This window comes from Halichoerus grypus, chromosome 3 (assembly GCF_964656455.1).
Source record: "Halichoerus grypus chromosome 3, mHalGry1.hap1.1, whole genome shotgun sequence".
In the NCBI taxonomy this organism is placed as follows: Eukaryota; Metazoa; Chordata; class Mammalia; order Carnivora; family Phocidae; genus Halichoerus; species Halichoerus grypus.
Genome location: NC_135714.1, coordinates 54,315,472 through 54,340,052, shown reverse-complemented (window position 1 = coordinate 54,340,052; position 24,581 = coordinate 54,315,472). Strand labels below are relative to the sequence as shown.

Here is a 24,581-nt window from a genome sequence, read left to right as displayed (position 1 = left end):
CAACCTGATAGATTAATGACAAAGTTTTCCCTATTCCCATCAATTGTAACAAGTAGTATACTTGAGTTTATTTCTCCAGTTTCCTTTAAGTAAATTATCTATTTTACTTTTTTGCTTTCTTTTCCTTGTGACTGGTTTTAAATTGTTTTTCATTGTATTTTTTTCTTCTTGGAAATTTCAATATACTTAGTTAATAGTTAAATTATTTTTCCTGGACTCAAATTTGGATGCATATATTTTTCCACTAGTATTACAGAAATTATTAGCCCCATCAAATGTTATTTCTCTTACCTAAGCCCAACCTTAGAAGAGGCTTTTATCTATTTTCACTTTTGTCCTCTCCTCACTTCCTATTCTTTACTCTTGAAAAAGTTTTTAACACTTCTATTTCCCCTCCCCCTATTTCTGGTGATTAGGTTTTGCTGAGATAGTATCTGATGCTCTAAACTATTATTAGAATGTTTCTTAAAGTACATTGCTTCCACTGCAAGCATTGAAATTATACACTCATTGCACTGAACACACACCCTCCTCAGGTTTCATTGTTCACCACTATTCCCTCTCTTCATCTTTCCTTCTATTGAGATCTCATTTCTGATTTTTTAAAATTTTTTATTGTTATGTTAATCACCATACATTACATCATTAGTTTTTGTTTTTTTTAATTTTTTTATTGTTATGTTAATCCCCATACATTACATCATTAGTTTTAGATGTAGTGTTCCATGATTCATTGTTTGTGCATAACACCCAGTGCTCCATGCAGAACGTGCCCTCCTCAATACCCATCACCAGGCTAACCCATCCCCTCCCACCCCCCTCCCCTCTAGAACCCTCAGTTTGTTTTTCAGAGTCCATCGTCTCTCATGGTTCATCTACCCCTCTGATTTCCCCCCCTTCATTCTTCCCCTCCTGCTATCTTCTTCTTTTTTTTTTCCTTAACATATATTGCATTATTTGTTTCAGAGGTACAGATCTGAGATTCAACAGTCTTGCACAATTCACAGCACTTACCAGAGCACATACCCTCTCCAGTGTCTATCACCCAGTCACCCCATCCCTCCCACCCCACCCCCCACTCCAGCAACCCTCAGTTTGTTTCCTGAGATTAAGAATTCCTCATATCAGTGAGGTCATATGATACATGTCTTTCTCTGATTGACTTATTTCGCTCAGCATGACACCCTCCAGTTCCGTCCACATCATTGCAAATGGCAAGATCTCATTCCTTTTGATGGCTGCATAATATTCCATTGTACATATATACCATGTCTTCTTTATCCATTCATCTGTCGATGGACATCTTGGCTCTTTCCATAGTTTGGTTATTGTGGACATTGCTGCTATAAACATTGGGGTGCACGTACCCCTTCGGATCACTACATTTGTATCTTTGGGGTAAACACCCAGTAGTGCAATTGCTGGGTTGTATGGTAGCTCTACTTTCAACTTTTTGAGGAACCTCCATACTGTTTTCCAGAGTGGCTGCACCGGCTTGCATTCCACCAACAGTGTAGGAGGGTTCCCCTTTCTCCGCATTCCCGCCAACATCTGTCGTTTCCTGACTTGTTAATTTTAGCCATTCTGACTGGTGTGAGGTGGTATCTCATTGAGGTTTTGATTTGGATTTCCCTGATGCCGAGCGATGTTGAGCACTTTTTCATGTGTCTGTTGGCCATTTGGATGTCTTCTTTGGAAAAATGTCTGTTCATGTCTTCTGCCCATTTCTTGATTGGATCCTTTGTTCTTTGGGTGTTGAGTTTGATAAGTTCTTTATAGATTTGGATACTAGCCCTTTATCTGATATGTCATTTGCAAATATCTTCTCCCATTCTTTGTCATGTTTTTTCTTAGTTGGGATATGTGAATGATGATCTTTAATTCAGAACCATTTTCTCTCACTGTTTATTATTTTTTCCCTCTATCTCTTTTTTTTTCTCTTCTCAAACCTCTATGTACTCAATGATATTAAGGATTTATTTAATTCCTGGGATGCAGGTAGTAGTAAAATAAAACCAGTTTAGCTATTTAATGATAACTGGTGAAGCTGAATGATGGGTACATGGGGTTGATTATACACTTTCATTTGTTATTGTGTATGTTTGGAGTTCTCCATAATGAAAAATTAAGTTTTTTAAAAATAAAGCAGTCATTATTCATTTTACTTTTTAACAGATAAATGAAACATTTCATGGATCCAAACTGAGAAGACAGTATGTCAAATCACACGTTGTCCAAGTAAGGTATGTAAAATAGCCCAAGAGGCACAGAGCAGAAAATTCTGTCCTTCACCCTCATGCCTCATCTTCAGCTGGTATAAATTGAAAGATTGAAATAAATCTTAGCTTGAGGCTTCAAAAACACTAGCATTTTCAAATGTGAAAAAAGGTATTCAAGATCTTTTTGGAAAATTATTTAACTGGAACCAAGAATTCTGACTGATTATGAGTTTCAGGTAAAGGTTGCATGGGTTTGTTTTTTATTTGAAGGCACAAAGTCAAAAAACAAATCTAAAGCCAGGAGATGATTTCAGTATAAGAAAAGAATGGATAAGATAAGAGAGGACAGAATATCTGACCCAGTATGGGCAAACTAATTTGGCTATCTAGCCAAATCTAGCTTAGAGTTGTGAATTAAATGTAAAAGCTGGGGGGGCGCCTCGGTGGTTCAGTCGGCTAAGCGTCTGCCTTTGGCTCAGGTCATGATCTCAGGGTCCTGGGATTGAGCCCCACATGGGGGGGGGTCCCTGCTCAGCGGGGAGCCTGCTTCTCCATCTCCCTCTGCCCACGGTCCCCCTGCTCGTGCTCTCTCTCTTTCTCTGCTCTCTTTCTCAAATAAATAAAATCTAAAAAAAAATAAAAAATAAAAGTTGGGAAATGTCATATAAAACACATAATTCTCAGAATGTGTTGAAAAATAAAAAGATCTGACAATACAGGGCCCACATCCCCACGTGGCAACAGTGCACTGAAACCGAGGCCGCACAGTGGCAGTTCCTAACGCTCACATGATGCGTGCATATATATTTGCACCCAACCAGTTGCACTCTTCTCCTTTGCCTTCCTGACTCCTCTAGGAATCCCATTCTACAGCTATTGTCTAGCCGCAAAGATATTTATCCAAACACTGGTGAGGCACAGATAACCTGAAACAGATACGAAAAAAACAGTAACCACAAGCACAAATAGAGAAGTTAATATGTTTTGGAATCTATTTCTCCCTAAAACTAGAACTTTTGCTGTTTGATTTTCCTGGTTTAAATAATCCATGCTCTTAACCAGTAGCCCCCTAAAACTTTATTTATCTTAACTCATTTAACCTGATAACCACCCTGTATGGTATGTATATGTTAGTTTCTTATTTTACAGATGAGGATACTGAAGCAAAGTGACTTGCCAAGGTCACACATTTAATGAATTATAAAGCTGTAGTTTAAACCCAAGCAGTTATATCTAGATGACTGCATCAACTTCAGCCTTCACTCTTGCTCCACGACTATTCTGCACACAGCAATCGAAGTGAATTGGAAGAGCACAGCCTCCCCCTACTTAATATCCTCTGACAGTCTCTCACAAATACCAAACTCCTTAGAGAGTCCATATGACCCTACCTGATCTGGGTACCCTGCCTCTCTCTGACCATAGGGTTTTTTATTTTTTTAAGATTTTATTTATTTATTAGAGAGGGAGCATGAGCAGGGGCGAGGAGTAGAGGGAGGAGCAAAGGGAGAGGGACAAGCAGACCCTGTGCTGAGCGCAGAGCCCCATACGAGGCTTGATCCCAGGACCCTAAGATCATGACCTGAGCCAAAATCAAGACTCAGTCACTTAACCGACTGAGACATCCAGGCTCTATCTCCTTTGAGGGTTACATTTCAAAGAGATGGATTTCAGGTCCTCAACAAAGACATTTCTGCGGTTCTTAAACTGCAAGAGGCTTTTAAAAGATTTGCATACAGTTCAAAGAGGCAGAAAAAGAATTCACAACTTTTCTAAAGTAAACGCTCTATAAGGAAAGGGATATGGGATCTAGAGTCAGGAAAAAAAACATTTAATAAAATTGAGGGGAGTATTAAGTCTGTCTTGGCCAGGGTCTTTGTACTTGATGTTCCTTCTTTCTGGGACATTGCTCCCCCCAGTTCTTATGACTCACTCCTTCTTGTCATTAGGACCTCACTTCAAAGAGGCTGTCCCTGCAGCTGTCTATAATGTTCCCACCTCTAACCTTCAAGTCATTTTTGTCTTCTTCATAGAACACACCTTGAAGATTATTTTATTTCTTCATTTTCTTGTTTCTCCTACTAGCATGAATGCAGGCACCTTGTGGTCTTATATGCTGATAGCTAATGAAGCTCTGACTGAGAACTCTGTCTGATATATTGCCTGGACTAATACACATCTGTTAAGTGAATGAATGAATGAATTAACGAACTGAAACTTCAGGAATGAAAGGAAAACTGCGTATGGCAAAGAATTACAGGCATTTGTCATATAAAACTAAAGATTATTTTATGAGTCAAGAGAAGGTAACATTAAAATAACCTGTAGTTCATGTTTCCAGTAGAAAAGAGGATCATGACTTTGATGATGTCACATTAAGAATCCATATGTCTGTATTTAGTTTAGTTTTAGATCGTTATTCAACACAGGAGAAAAGTTCAGAGTGACATGCATGGTTTGACAAAATCTTTAAAATAAACAGAGCAATATAACATGTCCTCGTCTATTTATTCCATGAGAAGTAAAGGGTTTGTCTCTACAAATCACACAAGAAAAAATAAGCATTGCACCTGCACAAAAGCAGAAGAGGTGAAAATACTTAATAAGTTGACATGTAACTACTAAATTCTTACTACTGTACAGAGGAAATAAAAAGAATACATGTATAGTGTTCAAAGGAAGAGCATCTGGTGTATGTATATCCTAAAACAAAGTAATAAGGGGTAATATGGAACTTAGCTAATCCATTATTTAGAATTATCCTGGAAAAATATTATTGAAATAATAAAGCTTTACAATTAGTCAGAAAATCTTGGATCTCAGCCATGGTTTCTGTGTTTGTTCATGGGTATTGCGAAGGTTTGCAAGTGGATGTTTTCAAGATCTCTCTTGAGTCACATACTCTGAGGTGTGGATTTTCAAATGCATAAATGCAGAGAAATGCCTGGGAAGAGGGGAGGAGGCACAGAAACCTAGTATAGAGACATCCCATCGAGTCAGTAGAAGTTACTCCCTTTAAAAATTTCTGGTTTATACACTTGCATCTTCAAGTGAGAATTACAAACAAAATAAATCCAGTCTAAGGTGTTTGCTCCGTCACGATTTCCAACAGATTAGAGAGAACTTGCCCACTCTTGCAAATGGTGCCTCCACCAAAACAAAAAACAAAAACCCAAGATAATAAATGATGCTCTCATCTCACCTGTTATGTTTCATTTTACTATTTGCTATTAGCCCTACATTCTGAAAGTCCATCGTGGGTTTATTATACATAGATATATTTATATTAATAAATATTTTTTGCACAGCACTGAGATTTACAAAATACCTCCACAGACGTTAATTTAGATGGTGTGTACAATAACCCGGTAAATAATATTATCCCCATTACAGAGATGCAGAAATTTGCTTAAGTACAGAGCATGCTAACGGCTTGCTGTGGTCAAGGGGTTGGCAGATGGTGAATCTAGAATACAAACACAGTTCCCCTGAGTCTAAATCACGCTCTCTTTGCTGTTCACCATGTCCATAAAGTACCATTTCCACTCTCTGGAGAGTGGGATAGCTGCAGGGAGCTGTGCTTAATAAAATTATACAATGACTCCACTAAGAATGATCAAGGTTCCAGTAATAAAAACATGATTTATTTGCCTGTTTCTGTTCTGCAGCCGAGCCCAAGGGAAAGTGATAATACATGCTGTGCTGAAGTTTAAATCCTGTTTCAAAAATACTGCAGCAAAATTTCGGGATAAGATTGAAACCACTTTATATCAGAAGCTAAAGGGCAAAACTGGGTCTTTATGTATAGATTCTTCTTCGTTTAAATTTTCAGGTAAGCCTTTTTATGTATGGTATAGAGTGATTTTCACCCTTTAATTTTAATGTCGTGTTTTTTATAAAAATGAAAACACTTCTCTCCTTAATTTCCTATACAATGGTTATTGCTTTTTAACCACTGTTAAAATAATCAGGGTCCATGTTAATCAATTTCTTGATATAATATCATTCTTGTATTCCTGGAATTAAACCTTACTTGATGATAGAGTTTTTAAAAAAGTAGTCAGAGCCCCAAATAATATTTCTTTGCAAAACAAGGCAGCCATAAACTTTTTTTTTTTTAAGATTTTATTTATTTATTTGAGAGACAGAATGAGCAAGAGAGAGAGTGTGTGCAAGCAGGGGGTGGGGTGGGTTGGAAAGGCAGAGGGAGAAGCAGACTCCCCACTGAGCAGGGAGCCCGACCCGAGGACCCCGGGATCATGACCCAAGCCAAAGGCAGACGCTTAACCCACTGAGCCACCCAGGTGCTCCGTAAGGCAGCCATAAACTCTTAATGGCTTGTTCTGTGGGTTGTGTTTTCTCCCTCAGTTCTTTTGGATATCTCAAGAATCTAGACTCCTACGTCCCAGAAATGAGTTTGAATCTCTTTAGCATCAAGTCAACTTCCTGATAGGCCTTTAATGGACTTCGTCTCTCTCACTCTTCTGTACAATATAATTCTTTTTAATTTTTTTTAATTCAGTGTAGTTAGCATACAGTGTTATATTAATTTCAGGTGTACAATTATACAATCTAATTCTTATTCTTGGTCACCTAACAATATTGTGAAAGACAGCTTCTAAAAGGTAGGGACAAATGTCCCTTCATTCCCAGGATAATGAGTGTCTCTCTGGTCTTGATAAAAGTACAGTGAATGCTTGGCACAGCTAAGCTCAGCTATCAATTCTCTGCTACCACAAATCTGATCAAGGGCAGAAAAGTATCCCTGCCCCTGCAGGAAGGACTAAAAGGATGAAATGTGTGTGGAAAAAAATAAATCAAGGCCAAGGGTTCATTTGCATAGAACATCAAAAAGATCAAAAAGCAAAACCTGAACATGCTTCTCCTGGGTAAGAAACCATCATATTGTTGAAATGTGACTCTCCCCAGGTTATTAGTGCTTTCTTTTTTTAAAAATATTTTATTTATTTATTTGACACAGAGAGACAGTGAGAGAGGGAACACAAGTAGGGGGAGTGGGGGAGGGAGAAGCAGGCTTCCCGCAGAGCAGGGAGCCCGATGTGGGGCTCGATCCCAGGACCCTGGGATCATGACCTGAGCTGAAGGCAGACGCTTAACAACTGAGCCACCCAGGGGCCCCTAGATGCTTTCTCTTAGAACCTTCCTTCTCATACAGCTTATCCTATGTGTGGTGACCTCAAAAGAACACAGAGAAATAAAGCAGATCTGCAATTTATAGAGAATTTGCCACCAAAGATATATTTTTGAAAATTCATCTGCTAAAAATGTGAACTTAAATGTAAAGAAACAGCATTACATTTCCAGCATTCCTCCAACCTTTAAGAACATTATGTAGGATCCCAGGAAAACTGACTTTCTGAGGGTCTTTTCCAGATATACTATTTTTTTTGTCAGTAATTCTATTTAATACAATGCCACCCTACAATTTTATGAAGAACAGTGACTGTTAAGCGTAGTATACTTAAGAACAGATGGTGCTTTGGTATTGTCTTAGCCTCTACTTGTTGCTTAGAAACCCCCTCTCCCTCCTACTTCATCCCTCTTCAGAAGTTAGATGCCTTGTGAAACTGGGGGTTTATAGGTGCAGAACCAAACCCAGCAACCAACTGGACCAGTTCTGCAAAACCACAATGAAATGAGTTAACACAAAACTCACATTCAAGACAGCTCTTACTTAAAGCGATTATGAATCTTCATTGGTCACCACATAAATGGGTCTCTGGTTTAGGGATTTATGAAAAGCTTATTTAGATAATCAAGGTTGCTGTCACAAGGTTGCTGCTATCTTATTGATAGCCTGGCCTTATGCTTTCTGGTTAGTTCAGTTGCTTAGAGCGTGCTCCTAAGTATGTCAGCATTGTTCAATTTCATTTTTATACAAGCTGCTTAACAAAGAGGAAAAAGTCACTACTTCTTACAGCTGCGGCTTAGACATCACTGGCCAGTGCAACTAGTTACAACAACCAGCTGAATACAGAACTAGTGTTTCTATATTATTATGCCTAGAAAGAGAAGATATAGAATCGTGGTTAAAATCATGGGACCTGCTGAGATTTGAATCCCAGGTCCTCTATACCTCTGCTGTGTGACCTTGGAAACATTGCCTAACATTTCTGCACCTCAGTCTAAACATCTCATTATGGGGATGATGATAATAAAAAATATTGCATATGGTTGTTGTATTTCAAAGACCTCATGCACTTTAAAAAACAGGACTGGTGTAAAGTAAGTATCATTAATTGGTTTTTATCATGAGAAAAAAAACACTCAAAAGGTATGTCCTATGGATTATATATTTGCAAGTCAACTTTATATATGTGTATATGCTATTCTTTTTATTAATAAGCCTGCCTATACCTTCCCCCCCCAAACTCAGGCTTCACTATGGATGAGGGGTCAGAAACTGGAGGTGTTCCTAAGGGAGAATGACCATCTCCCTCAAAGCACCAGTACAGTAGGGGCAACTCGATGTCCCCACCCCTAAACCCCCACCAAAGACAAATCACTTTATCTGACAGAGCCTTAGCTTCTTCATCTTTATAAAGATCATGGTTCATATACTTCATAGTCGTTTTTTTTTCTGAAAAAAAAAAAATGAACACACACATCTAAAGCTCTTAGTGCAATGCTTGACATAGAGCAAGTACTCAAAAAATAGTAACCAAGATAGATTTTTTTCTATATATACACTTTGCAAGAATATTTTCCAGGAGATCATGGTTATTCTTCTGATAACTGTATTCTTGGATATTCACTGCACACCAATTGAATCTTAGGGAACATACCTATGTGCCTTTGATATATAGATTCATAGCAGGGCCGCCCCATGTAAAGAGATTTTACCAGCCCCAAGAATGAAGTAAATCAGTGCCCATTGAACCAAGGGATAAAATTATTGCTTTTGTAGAAATAAAAAGTTAACCAACTCAAGTGTCTATTAATATTTCAGCACTTAATAATTATACCTACCCCAGGAAAACAGCTTTATTTAATTCTTAGTTATAATACTAAATTACTATTGGCTTAATGTATTCACTTACCAAATAGATACTGACTAAATACTGACTATGGCAAGGAAATTTGAATAAAATTCTACCTTACCATTTTTTGTTTATGCTAATATTAAATTCATTTTCTTTTCCTATGCACATACCAAATGATATAGGAATGAGTATCTAAAAAGGGTATTGGCTGATGTTTTTTTAATAATTCGCCATGTATCATCATGACTAAAAGGCAAAATCTCACAGGATTTCCATTTAGAATTTGTATTCTCTATAACTGTCATGCATATTAAGTTATTTATTCCAGATCAGTGGCAAAATCAGGAATAGTGAAAATGGGTTACTGATTTCTGGTCCAAATTAAATTCATGAGAGTTCATTATTTATTGTACAGTAGACATTTGGAAGACCTTAAAGTTGAAAAAGACCTTAGAGATATTCAGTCTGGTTGCCTGATTTATAGGTAAAGAAGAGTCAATGAAATAAAATTCACTCTAAGTCATAAAATAAATAATGGGCAAACCTGAGACTTTAACACATATCTTCTGATTCTAAGTGCACTGTGCATTCTCTACGCTATTTCATGAATCAATTTAGGACTGAGAGCTGCACTAAAAATCTACTTAAGATGTAGGTTTAAAGATTCCATTGAGAAAAAAAAATCTGGCTTCTTTTTCTAAATCTGAAGTCTATCATTACAAATCAAAATCTTTTAAACTCTGTTCTCAGTTTTAACATCAATGAAGAAAGTATGTAAACCCATATCTAACTTAAAGAATTGCTGAGAGGAGTTGAAATCAAATATTATGAAATATTAACTTTAATAAACAATTTTGAAGTACTTGTACAAACACTTTGCCAGTCACTATGGGGAAGTCAAAGAGAAAAAGAATATTGTCCCTCTCGACAAAAAGCCTATAAAATAAATAAATACATATACAAGTGTATACATTTAAGCTTACACTGATTTAGTGCATATGAAAGGCACAATCAGTATCACTATTACACAATATTTTAAGCTTATCTAGTATAAACAGTGTGATGTGGATTGGACCTAAAATCCAGCTGGTAAAATCAAACAGTGATTGCAAGTTACTGAGAACAGCGGAAAACTGATTTTGTCAACAACGTGCCCCAAACCCCAGGCTTCTCAGTCCACTGGCCTCTAAACTCTTGTCATCACTTTTGGCCAACAATCCCAGGAGAGGTCAGATTCCTTTGACAAAGCTCTCAGAGAAGCCAGTTCCTTTCCTTCACATCACTTTCCAGGTTTTAATTATGTACTCACTACAGTAATTATTTGATTACTGACCATCTCTTCCATCAAATTAAATGTCAAAATCTCCATGAGAGCAGGGGCCATGTCCTTGTTTGTTCACCATTAAGTCTTCAAGCCTAGCACAGGGCCTGGCATATAGCAGTAAATGATTGTTGTTTGCATTAGTGAATTCCATAATACCAAAGCTGCAACTGAAAACCAAGTAAGAGAGAATATATACAGCCTTTCTCAACTGAGGTTCCCCAAAAGAATTAAGCCCTAACAAAAATAATGTGAGTGACTGTTTTCAGTTCTTTTAAGGATGATACATAATACAATTCCAGATTCATAAAAGAGAACTTCAGATAAATAAAGGGGATTAAGAGTACACTTCTCTTGATGGACACTGAGTAATGTATAGAATTGTTGAGTCATATTCTAAACTAAAGCTCATACAACAATGCATGTTAATTATATTTCAGTAATAAAAGGGGGGAGTTCATTAATTTTGTAAAAATGAAAGCTCCCTTGGACATTAGAGCTTAATTCTCTTCTAGAATCCCAATAAGGAAGGCTGATAGCAAGTGTGGTGTAAATATGCTACTAGTAGATATTACCACTCCTAGATTTAGGATGGAAAGAATGCTTCAATTATTAAGGCCTATGAACACAATGTTTAATTTAATTTTCCAGTCACTCCTGAATTCCATGAAAAATGACATTCTACTACCTTCAAGGTACTAACAATCAGTATTTATGGAGTGCATTCTTTAGTTAGAGAGCCATGTTTTTTCCATCAATTCTAAACTCTCCCATGAGGCAAATTCCTTAACCTAATACCATTGACTTCAATGGGAAAAATTTTTATGCATTTCCAAATCCCTGAATTTATGTTCTCTATGCTAAACAATATCATATTCCTTTAAAATAGAGATGAGAGGGGCGCCTGAGTGGCTCAGTCATTAAGCATCTGCCTTCAGCTCAGGTCATCATTTCTGAGTCCTGGGATGGAGCCCCGCGTTGGGCTCCCCACTCAGCAGGAGTCTGCTTCTCCCTCTGCCTCTCCCCCACTGCCTCCCCACTCCCTGCTCATGCTCTCTTTCTCTCTCTCTCTCTCAAATAAATAAATAAAATCTAAAAAATAAATAGAAATGATAACCTCAATAGTTAAAATTGGTTAACACAATTTTCCTTTATTACTTATTTTATAATATGATTACTTACACGACCTGGTTATTTTATAGTTTAACAACCAAAACAGAACATATATATAATATTTAATGTTTATGTAATTTAAATTTTAATGCACAAAAAAAGAACAAGTAAAACAATACAAATGATATCTCACCAGACATGTTGACCTCACAGAGTGATGCCCTTGACACTCACTGCCATAAACTATCACACCAAGAGCTAAGAAAAAAATGTCACACTACACTAGATGTACCAACTACATGACTACAAGGATGACCACATGGTGGCTCTCCTAAAAGTTCTGAAAGGAAAAATTCAAGTCATTCCTTGTAAAAGTGAAGAAATGCCTCATAAGCTAAGTAAGGGTTTTAAATGAAACGCCTTATAAAGTTGAATGCTCATAACTTTAATGAGCATATTTAAAAATAATAATCATTTCCTACACAAAGATGCCTTGTACATACTGGTACACTTAACTATCTATTGAATAGGTGTGAGAAATATTTTAAATACTTATGCTAAATTATATGTGGTTAAAGTAAAAACTCAAATTATGTGGAAGTAGCAGAAAGAATAATAACATAGAACTTTATATACAAGGACGACAGTCCTGACCCATTATTAAGGGTTTTACAAGAGGAAGAATAAAGCTCTGGCCTACCACTCATTTGGGAGCAACTGGCCAAGGCAGACACGGATGATGATGTTAGTAGAACACATTTCTTTCATGTGGCTTGATCCTGAGATAATGCATGGCTTCATTTCTACCATGCTTTAAGGAACTGAACTAACCAATCATTTGTTAATGATTCTTTAATCCTAGAGGACATTTTTTTAAAAGCATTGTATTGCCCAGAGAGTCCTTTCTTAACTAAGAACCAATCTTAAGCTCTCTAAACCTGTTTTATCAGCAAAAGTTTTCGTAAAATATTCTTAGTGTAAGACCTTGACCATTCAAAATTCCTTGGAAGTAAGTCTTCTAAATAGGCAAATTTTCCAAAGAGTTTATATATTTTTTAAATAAAATATAGAAAGTATCTTTAAAATTATTTTTTTCAAAAATCTATCTCAAACTTAACACCTACTTTTCTGACATTATTATGGACACTCATTAATATATAGTGAGTATTGTGTTCCCTCGGGGCATTTAGGGAAATGTAAGGTTATTGATGCCTTCAATAAATGATCCCAATATTTAAGGTTTTCAGCTCTCATATTTGTTCTTTATATTTTATTTCTTTCTCGTACTTTGATGTCAAGCAGAGTTCTTGCTGTCACTTCTGTTTTCTCTGTGTTCTTTCTTCTAACTTCTCCAAATTTATTTCAAATATTTCATAGTAATTTATACATAAAAATTAGAAAAGTAAATAGCCTTTGAATGAGGGTATTTGGGGCCTTCTTATTTAAGTGAGGCTTGGATGGCTATGTATTTCCCCCTTAGGACCGCCTTTGCAGTATCCCATAGGTTTTGGACCGATGTGTTTTCGTTCTCATTGATTTCCATGAATTGTTTAAGTTCTTCTTTGATTTCTTGGTTGACCCAAACATTCTTGAGCAGAGTGGTCTTTAGCTTCCAAGTGTTTGAATTTCTGCCAAATTTTGTCTTGTGATTGAGTTCTAATTTTAGAGCATTGTGGTCTGAGAATATGCAGGGAATAATCTCAATCTTTTGGTATCGGTTGAGACCTGATTTGTGACCCAGTATATGGTGTATTCTGGAGAAAGTTCCATGTGCGCTTGAGAAGAATGAGTATTCTGTTGTTTTAGGGTGGAATGTTCTGTAAATATCTATGAGGTCCATCTGGTCCAATGTATCATTCAAAGCTCTTGTTTCCTTGTTGATTTTCTGCTTAGATGATCTGTCCATTGCTGAGAGTGGAGTATTGAGGTCTCCTACAATTAACGTATTATTATCAATATGACTCTTTATTTTGGTTAACAGTTGTGGGACCTTCTTATTTAAATAATCTCTAGTGAGTAAATTTTTTTATATAACTTTTGGCTCCTCAGACACCTTCATTTCCTGATTCTTGACTTAATTCCAGAGAAAGTGTTGCTAAGTCTCCTGAAAGATGTGGAGCATTATTCCTGTTGGCATTTCAAAATGTCTTCCAATAAAGCTAGATATTTACTTAAAATAATATTTAAGGATTTTTAAAATGCAACCTTGAGCTTAGAGTTTGAAATACACATTATTGAATAATACAACAATGTATTAGACACATCTGCCACACAGTAGGACAGTCTGTGTCCTGACTGATAGCCAACGTCACACATCTGAGGTTGGGATAGATCTGTGTGATGATTAATTTTATGTGGCAATTTGACTGAGCCACAGGATGCAAAGATATCTGGTTAAACATTATTTGTGGGTATATCTGTGAGGATGTTTCCAGAAGATATTAGCATTTGAAGCTGACTGCCTTCCCCAGTGTGGGTGGCATAATCCAACCCATTAATGGCCTGAATAGGATAAAAAGATACAGAAAGGGTAAATTCTCTCTCTCTGCCTGATTTTGAGCTAGAACTTTGGTTTTCTCCTGCCCTTGTACTGGAATTTTTACCACTGGCAGTCTATTTCTCAGGCCTTTGGATTTGAACTGGAATTACACCACTGGCTTTTCTAGGTCTCCAGCTTGCAGATGACAGATCGTGGGACTTCTCAGCCTCCATGATTGCCTGTGAGCCAATTCCTCATAATACATAAATGAATGAATGACTGAATGAATGAACAAATACTTCTGTTTCTCTGGAAAACTCTGACTAATATAACCTGCCAGAGCACACTGCCAATCACCATCAAACCCAAATAATCTTAAATTTTCTATGGGCTTTCAGACAGCCTACTTGCCCCACATACTCCTAAGAGGAGTGTACATATAGCTAGACTAATGCCCTTGTCTCCCTTCAAGTTTGTCCTAGCCTTCTATCATTTCCCAAGAACCTAAGATTTTGAGGCCATTGCACTTCTTATACCCAGGTTGAGTGAGTTATAACATAATCAAAATTAAGAGTGATGAGTTTTAAGTTAAAGAGTTTGCACTTTGGTAAGGTCCATTAAGATCCATTAAATTATGAAAACACAAGGTCAAAGCTTTTCTTTCTAAAATTTTATTTGATAATATTGTATAAAATGAGCTAGAGGGGAGAGTCTTAAGCAGACAGATTGGTTAGAAAAGAATTAAAATGGTACAAGTGTGAAGAATTGAAAACCTGAACTATTACAGTGAAAATAATATTAGAAATAGTGGACATATATCAGAGAGGTTATATTTACAGAATTGATAGAATGGGGCGCCTGGGTGGCTCAGTAGGTTAAACATCTGCCCTCAGCTCAGGTCATGATCCCAGGGTCCTGGGATCGAGTCAAGCCCTGCATCGGGCTCCCTGCTAAGCGGGGAGCCTGCTTCTCCTTCTCCCTCTGCCCTTCCTCCCTGCTCATACACTCTCTCTTGTTCTGCTCTCTCTCTCTCAAATAAATAAATAAAATCTTAAAAAAAAATTGATAGACTTTAACTGATGTGAGGCACAACAGTGAGAGGAATTGAATACAACATCCAAGTTTTAAGTCTGAGTAATTAGTGGGAGGATAACTTCATATAGAAATAGACAATAGAGAGTAGTAGAATATAGATGATTAGCTTACATTTTGAGTATTAGGTAGAATATACATCTCCAGATAAAGTTATTTATCAAACATTTGGAAATAAAAGATTGGTCCTCTGGAGAAAGTTTGGGTCTAAAACCATAAATATGATGGTCATTCCCATAACATGATAACGAAGTCCTAAAAAAAGAATAAGATTGCAAATATAGGAAGGTGAGAAGAGGGAGAGTCAAAGATAGAGTTTTGGGGAATATTTTCATTTATTAAGAAGAAAAAAAGAGGAGTCAAGATTTGAGATGATAAAACAAAAAAAAATACATGAAAAGATATGAGAAAAAAGTTTTATAATTATGCAGTAAAGAATTCATGACTTTACCTTCCAGGAAGATGGAGTAGATGTACTTTTCCCTATCCCTCCCAATAAATACAGCTAAAATTCCTATATATTATATAGAAAACAAACATAACAAGAGCCCAGACTGGGTAGTGACTTTCAGGGCCCAACAACATGGTGGTGAGTTCCCACCAGTTTGCTTCATATATTCTCAAATGGGACCTGAAGAAGCCATCGACCCAAAAACTCCCAAGAATACAGGGAAAAAAGGGGGACAAAAAGCTTGCTTTCTTCAGTCAGAAGACTAGGAAAGCATCAGTATAACCAGATAGAATGCTTTCAGACAATAACTGCCCTACTACAGCCAAAACACCAAAGAAAGAACAATGGCCTTACCCCAAATCATGCCAGCAAAGCCTGAGTAGGGATCCTCTACTTCCACCCTTCCTGAGCCCTAGTTAAATACGTACAGGACTTATATGCTGAAAACTATACAGCACTGATGAAAGAAATCAAAGAAGATGTAAATAAATGAATAGAAAAGTCATCTTTATGGATTAAAAGACTCTCAATTGTCCCCAAACTGATATACAGGATTATCTTTTTTTTTTAAGATTTTATTTATTTATTTGACAGAGAGAGAAAGTGCACAAGCAGGGGGAGCCGCAGGCAGAGGGAGAGGGAGAAGCAGGCTCCCCACTGAGCAGAGAGCCCCATGTGGGGCTTGATCCCAGGACTCTGGGATCATGACCTGAGCCGAAGGCAGATTTTTAATGGACCCAGGATTATCTTTTTTAATCCCAGGCACCCAGGATTATCTTTTTTAGGAAAAAAAAATGTAGGAGAAAATCTTTTGCGAGGGCTAGGTAGAACTCTTTGATTTGACAACAAAACCATGACTCGTAAGAGGAAAATTGACAATTTAAAATTCATCAAAATTAAAATTTTTGCTCTGCAAAATACCTGGTAAAGAGGATGGAAAGACTACAGACTGGAAAAAAATACCACTTATCAAAGGGCTGGTATCTAGAATATATGGAGAATTCTCAAAACTCAGTGAAAAAACAATCAGTTTAGAAAACAGGCAAAACACGGGAAGAGACATTTAACCAAAAAGAATATACAGACGGCAAATAAGCATATATATAGACTTCAATATCATTAGCAATTAGATAAATGCAACTTAAAACTACAATGAGATATTGCTACAAATTTATGAGAATGGCAGAAAATTTTTTAAATAATGACAGAACCAAATGCTGGCAAAGACATGGAGAAACTGCATCATCCATACTATGCTTATGGGAATGTAAAATGGTACATCCATTCTGGAAAACAGTTTGGTGTTTTTTTAATTAAACATGCAACAGCCACACAACCCATTAATTACATTCCTAGGTATTATCCCAGACAAATGATGATTGTGTTCACGCAAAAATTTATACATGATGTTTATAGCAGCTTATTCCTAATAGCCAAAAACTTAAAACAATCCAGATATCCTTCAAGAAGCTAAGGGTTAAACATATTTGGGTACATCATACCATGGAATACTACTCAGTGATAAACAACTTGGATGAATCTCTAGAAAATTACACTGAGTGAAAGAAGCCAATCCAGAAAATTATATATTGTATTATTCTACTTATATGAATATATAACATTCTTGAAATGACAAAATTATAGAAAGGGAGAACAGATTAATGGTTACCAGGGATTAAGGACAGAGTAGGATGGAAGTAAGTAGATGTGACTATAAAAGAGCAACACAACAAATTCTTGTGGCGATGGAAATGTTTTGTATTTTGACAGCATCAATGTCAATAACCTGGTTATGATATGGTACTGTAGTTTTGAAGATGTTGTCTTTACAACATCTTTGCAAGATATTACCTTTGGGGGAAATTGAGAAAAGGGTACATAAATGTTATTTATTACAACTGCATCTGAATCTGCTATTATATCATAATAAACCTTTGGATTTCTTAAAATTACATTTAAAAAGCATACACATTTAGTGGGATTAGATCTTAGACATCTGATGACTTTGGCTCTTTATCTCTTATGTTCCTAGATCTCTGAGTTACTGTTGTAACAAATATTATTTAAATGAGTCATAGCATGAGTTTTCTTAAATGTCTTTGAAAAGTTTGGCAATCTTTTTAAGACTGAAAAACTAGCATTATGGAGGTACTCTGACTAAAATATATTAATGATATTTTATCCTCCATTCCAGCAGCCTAAAAACTTTTTTTATTGAGGTATAATTGACATGTAACATTACATTTATTTCAGTTGTACAATATAACAATTCAATATTTGTATGTATTGCCAAATGAACACCACAATAAGTCTAGTTAACATCTGTCACCATACATATTTATAAAAAAATTTTTCTTGTGATGAGAACTTTTAAGTTCTATTCTCTTAGCAAGTTTCAAAAATGTAATATGGTATTATTAACTATAGTCACCATGCTGTACATTACATTCCATGCCTTATTTATTTTATAAGTGGAAAATAACCCCCTTTTGACTCCCTTCACCCATTTTGCCCACCTCTCCCGACCCCACATTGATTGATTTGCAGATGTTGAACCATCCTTGCATCCCTGGAATAAATTCCACTTGATCATGGTGTATGATTCTTTTAATGTATTGTTGAATTCAGTTTGCTAATACTTTATTAAGGATTTTTGCATCTTTGTTCATCAGGCATATTGACGTATAATTGTTTTTTCTTATGACCTCCTTATATGGTTTTGGTATCAGGGTAACACTGGCTTCGTGAGTTTAGAAGTGTTCCCTCCACTTCTATTTTTTGGAAAAGTCTGAAAAGAATTGGTGTTAATTCTTCTGTGAATGTTTGATAGAATTCACCACTGAAGCCATCTGGTCCTGGACTTTTGTTTGTTGGGAGCTTTTTGATTACTGATTGAATCTCCTTAGCAGTAATAAGTCTGTTCACATTTTGTATTTCTTCATGATTCAGTCTTGGTAGGTTGTATGTTTCTAGGAATTTACCTTTTTTTCTAAGTTGTCAAATTTGTTGGGATTATAATTGTTCACAGTAGCTTCTCATGATTCCCTGTATTTCTGTGACATAGTTATAACATCTCCTCTTTCATTTCTGATTTTATTTATTTGAATTCTCACTCTTTTTTTCTTGGTGAGTCTAACTAAAGGTTTGTCAATTTTGTTTATCTTTCAAAGAACCAGCTCTTAGTTTCATTTATCTTTTCTATCATTTTAGTCTCTATTTCACTTATATCTTCTCTGATATTTGTTATTTCTTTCCTCGTGGTAACTTTATACTTCTTCTAGTGCCTTGAGATGCAAAGTTAGGTTATTTGAGATTTTTTCTTGATATTGAAATCTTTTGACATTCATAAACAAGGTAAGATTGTACTATCTTAGAAAGGTACTAAAAAGGTACTTAGAAAGGTACTTAGAAAGAAAGGTACTAAAACCATCAGCAAAACCACTTTGATTCTTCTTTTACGTAACTGATGAATTATGTATGACTCTTGCCTGCTTCTCTTAATGCAGTACACATTAAATAGCTAAAAGTACCATATACTAGATGCCAGCTTTATTTATTTTTATTTTTTTATTATTAACATCTAATATATTATTTGTTTCAGGACTACCAGTCTATGATTCATCAGTCTTACACATTTTATAGCACTCACCATAGCACATACCCTCCCCAGTGTCCATCACCCAGCCACCCTAGCCCTCCCACCCCCCTCCACTCCAGCAACCCTCAGTTTGTTTCTTGAGATTAAGAGTTTCTTATGGTTTGTCTCCCTCTGGTTTCATCTTGTTTCATTTTTCCCTCCCTTCCCCTATGATCCTGTCTTGTTTCTCAAATTCCCCATATCAATGAGATCATATGATACATGTCTTTCTCTGATTGACTTATTTTGCTTAACATAATACCCTATAGTTCCATCCATGTCATTGCAAATGGCAAGATTTCATTTTTTTGATGGCTGCATAATATTCCATTGTATATATATACCATGTCTTCTTTATCCATTCATCTGTCAATGGACATCTTGGCTCTTTCCATGGTTTGGCTATTGTGGACATTGCTGCTATAAACATTGGGGTGCACATACCCCTTCGGATCACTACATTTGTATCTTTGGGGTAAATACCCAGTAGTGCAATTGCTGGGTCATACGGTAGCTCTATTTTCAACTTTTTGAGGAACCTCCATACTGTTTTCCAGAGTGGCTATATCAGCTTGCATTCCCACCAACAGTGTAGGAGGGTTCCCCTTTCTCCGCATTCCCGCCAACATCTGTCGTTTCCTGACTTGTTAATTTTAGCCATTCTGACTGGTGTGAGGTGGTATCTCATTGAGGTTTTGATTTGGATTTCCCTGATGCCGAGCAATGTTGAGCACTTTTTCAGGTGTCTGTTGGCCATTTGGATGTCTTCTTTGGAAAAATGTCTGTTCATGTCTTCTGCCCATTTCTTCATTGGATCATTTGTTCTTTGGGTGCTGAGTTTAATAAGTTCTTTATAGATTTTGGATACTAGCCCTCTATCTGATATGTCATTTGCAAATATTTTCTCACATTCTGTCAGTTGTCTTTTGGTTTTGTTGACTGTTTCTTTTGCTGTGCAAAAGCTTTTTATCTTGATGAAGTCCCAATAGTTCATTTTTGCCCTTGCTTCCCTTGCCTTTGGTGATGTTTCTAGGAAGAAGTTGCTACGGCTGAGGTCGAAGAAGTTGCTGCCTGTGTTCTCCTCAAGGATTTTGATGGACTCCTGTCTCACATTTAGGTCTTTCAACCATTTATTTTTTTTTTAAAGATTTTATTTATTTATTTGAGAGAGAGAGAATGAGACAGAGAGCATGAGAGGGAGGAGGGTCAGAGGGAGAAGCAGACTCCCTGCCGAGCAGGGAGCCCGATGTGGGACTCGATCCCGGGACTCCAGGATCATGACCTGAGCCAAAGGCAGTCGCTTAACCAACTGAGCCACCCAGGCGCCCCAGGTCTTTCAACCATTTAGAGTCTATTTTTGTGTGTGGTGTAAGGAAATGGTCCAGTTTCATTCTTCTGCATGTGGCTGTCCAATTTTCCCAACACCATTTGTTGAAGAGACTGTCTTTTTTCCATTGGACATTCTTTCCTGCTTTGTCGAAGATTAGTTGACCATAGAGTTGAGGGTCCATTTCTGGGCTCTCTATTCTGTTCCATTGATCTATGTGTCTGTTTTTGTACCAGTACTATACTGTCTTGATGATTACAGCTTTGTAATAGAGCTTGAAGTCCAGAATTGTGATGCCACAAGCTTTGCTTTGTTTGTTCAACATTTCTCTGGCTATTCAGGGTCTTTTCTGGTTCCATACAAATTTTAGGATTATTTGTTCCATTTCTTTAAAAAAAAAGTGGGTGGTATTTTGATAGGGATTGCTTTAAATGTGTAGATTGCTCTAGGTAGCATAGACATTTTCACAATATTTGTTCTTCTAATCCATGAGCATGGAACATTTTTCCATTTCTTTGTGTCTTCCTCAACTTCTTTCATGAGTATTCTATAGTCTTCTGAGTACAGATTCTTTGCCTCTTTGGTTAGGTTTATTCCTAGGTATCTTGTGGTTTTGGGTGCAATTGTAAATGGGATCGACTCCTTAATTTCTCTTTCTTCTGTCTTGTTGTTGGCGTAAGACCTGTACCTCTGAAACAAATAATACATTATATGCTAAAAAAAAAAAGAAGAAGAAGAAGAAGAAGAAGAAGAAGATAGCAGGAAGGGAAAAATGAAGGGGGGGAAATTGGAGGGGGAGATGAACCATGAGAGACTATGGACTCTGAGAACCAAACTGAGGGTTCTAGAGGGGAGGGGAGTGGGGGGATGAGTTAGCCTGATGATGGGTATTAAAGAGGGCGTGTTCTGCATGGAGCACTGGGTGTTATACGCAAACAATGAATCATGGAACACTACACCAAAAACTAATGATGTAATGTATGGTGATTAACATAACATAATAAAAAAAAAAAGCTTCCAGGACAAACAAAAACTACAAGAATTTGCGACACCAAACCAGCCCTACAAGAAATATTGAAAGGGGTCCTCTAAGCAAAGAGAGAGCCTAAAAGTAACATAGACCAGAAAGGAACACAGACAATATACAGTAACAGTCACCTTATAGGCAATACAATGGCACTAAATTCGTATCTTTCAATAGTTACCCTGAATGTAAATGGGCTAAATGCCCCAATCAAAAGACACAGGCTATCAGATTGGATAAAAAAACAAGACCCATCAATATGCTGCCTGCAAGAGACTCATTTAGACCCAAAGGCACCTCCAGATTTAAAATGAGGGGGTGGAAAACAATTTACCATGCTAATGGACATCAAAAGAAAGCTGGGGTGGCAATCCTTATATCAGACAAATTAGATTTTAAACTGAAGACTATAATAAGAGATGAGGAAGGACACTATATCATACTTAAAGGGTCTATCCAACAAGATCTAACAATTGTAAATATCTATGCCCCTAACATGGAAGCAGCCAATTATATAAGCCAATTAATAACAAAATCAAAGAAACACATTGACAATAATACAATAATAGTAGGGGACTTTATCACCCCTCTCACTGAAATGGACAGATCATCTAAGCAAGAGATCAACTAGATGCCAGTTTTAATGTTTTTTTTCCCTTAAAGTGATTTCTGTTACTGATGAGTTGTGTGTCTAAGAGCTTTTATTAAAGCTCATAATGTGGAAAAAATCAATAAGGGACAAGAAAAGGCATTCAAAATATGAATAGACCTTTTTTTAAAAAAAGAAAGAAATGTCTTTACTCTGTCAGGAAGAAATTTATAGATTTTGGAAATTTTTTCCTAACCAGTTTTTCCATTCTTTGTACCTTCTACATTCTTTGTCTCCTGTGTAGGATGTCTGAAGAAACACACAAGAGTCCTACATGTTTGGAGTAAGAATAGTTGTGGTTTGTGTTCAATGACAGGTTACTTGTGCAACTTCCAAAACCATGTAATTTTCATGGATTTACTCATAAGTATTGCATAAAATAAGTTATAATTATAATTATTTATTTATTATCTATAAATTATTTTATGGTTGTCATTGGGTCTATTAACCTATGCCTGAATATTTTTATTTTTGTTTTTGTTTTCAAATATGTATAGTTCCCAGAAGAATTTTTTTTAGTGTAGAAAAATACATTTAAAACAAACAACTTAAATAAATTCCAGAGAAAAAATTTTAATTCGTTCAGAATGAACAAAATATTACAAGGTGATGGTTACTTTGCATCAAAAACTACTATGTGCAAACCAGCAAGAGAACATGAAGCTAAGAAATTATCTGAGAAGATAGAGTTAAGAAGGAAAGCTTCTTGGAGAAGCTACCTCTTAAGATAGTTCTTAAAGAAAGCAATGGACATGAACTGAAAGAAATTCATCCATAAAGTATTCTCAGCTGGGTGTTGTAACAGAGCTATGCCATCAAAATGCAGACCTTCACAAGGTGAAGGTCTCCTTCCCTGGTCTAGGTACCAGGGAGAACCAAGCTAGAAACTTTTCAGATGAAAGTGCTAATCCTAAATATTAACTTTCTGTCCAATATGTGTCCTCAAAAGGGCCCCTTAGAAACACAAGTATGTCATTTCAAAAGCTTAAGACAGGTGTTATCACTTACATTGTCCACCGCTTACTGTTTTAATATAACTGTCTAAATATACCCCTTGGGGTATATGGGGCACCTGGGTGGCTCAGTCGGTTAACTGTCTGCCTTCAGCTCAGGTCATGATCCCAGGGTCCTGGGATCGCATCGGGTTCCCTGCTCAGCAGGGAGCCTGCTTCTCCCTCTCCCTCTGCCTGCCACTCCCCCTGCTTCTGCTCTCTCTCTCTCTCTGTCAAATAAGTAAATAAAAATCTTAAAAATAAATAAATAAACTAACTTCTCAGGACATGTTTTGTCCTCTCTTCATTATAATAGTCTTCTGTACAGCTTCTAAGGCTTAAAATCAATGATGGCTAAGTAGAGAATAATATCCAAATAAATTTGGATTTTTCATATTTCTTGAAATCTGCATAAAGATAAAAAAATTGGAGCACTGTTCTACCTTAAAAACTACTACCTGCATACACAATTGGTTATTAGGTTTAATTAATTTTAAAGATTTAATCAATTTTAAAATTTATTAATTTTATTAAAACATTTCATTAAAAGATGTATTTATTATAATTAATTAACTTCTAATAAATTTTTTTAATTTCATCTTCAGAGTCAAAATAGCAAACATATTGAAGATATGTGCTGTAAAGAACTAATCTACATCACTCTGAGGAAGGACAAATATGTAATGTCTAAACACAGAAATAATTTTCAGTCTAATTAGAAGCATAAAGAAAAGCATTTACTGAGGGTAAATACGCATCCAGGTGATTAATCAAAACTTGCAGTGTGCGAAGAATCAGCTTTTGTTCAACCACAATCCAAGTGCATACTCCATTCCTTTGCCTTTTAATTCAGACCATTCATATTAATGCTCCTTTTTGGGAAGAAGGTGGGCAGTGAAAATATTATGAATGAATTTCCAAGGTGGAAGATGATAATTCCTGTGTTATAAAACAATTTTATAGTAGTTACCTTACTCAGTAAGTCCATGACATTTATTTATAGTTTTAAAATTTTCACAAACCTAACATGAAAAATTTTAAACATCACATAAAATACTCCAAAACAAAATCAGTAATTTCCTCTATCTGTTTAATGCTAGAAGACTAGGGAAACTATTTGAAAAGTAGGATTAATCAATTTATTTACTATTTGGACTCATGTAAAGTAATAAATTCACCTAAGTAAAGTTAAAGCCCATGATCTATGTAAAATTTATATTATAAATGTATCTACTGCTACTGTAAAAGTCTTCCTTATGCTTCAGAATCCTAC

At 36.2% G+C, this 24,581-nt stretch overlaps 1 protein-coding gene across 1 annotated transcript in view; it reads left to right on the top strand.

The window, feature by feature from the left end:
• LOC144381237 (transmembrane protease serine 11C-like) overlaps positions 1 to 24,581 on the top strand; it is a 60,663-nt gene that overhangs the window by 22,831 nt on the left and 13,251 nt on the right. Inside the window, exons 4-5 of the mRNA XM_078068175.1 lie at positions 2,176 to 2,243; positions 5,888 to 6,051. Coding sequence (XP_077924301.1) covers positions 2,176 to 2,243; positions 5,888 to 6,051 — 232 coding nt within the window. The remainder of the gene's footprint in view (positions 1 to 2,175; positions 2,244 to 5,887; positions 6,052 to 24,581) is intronic.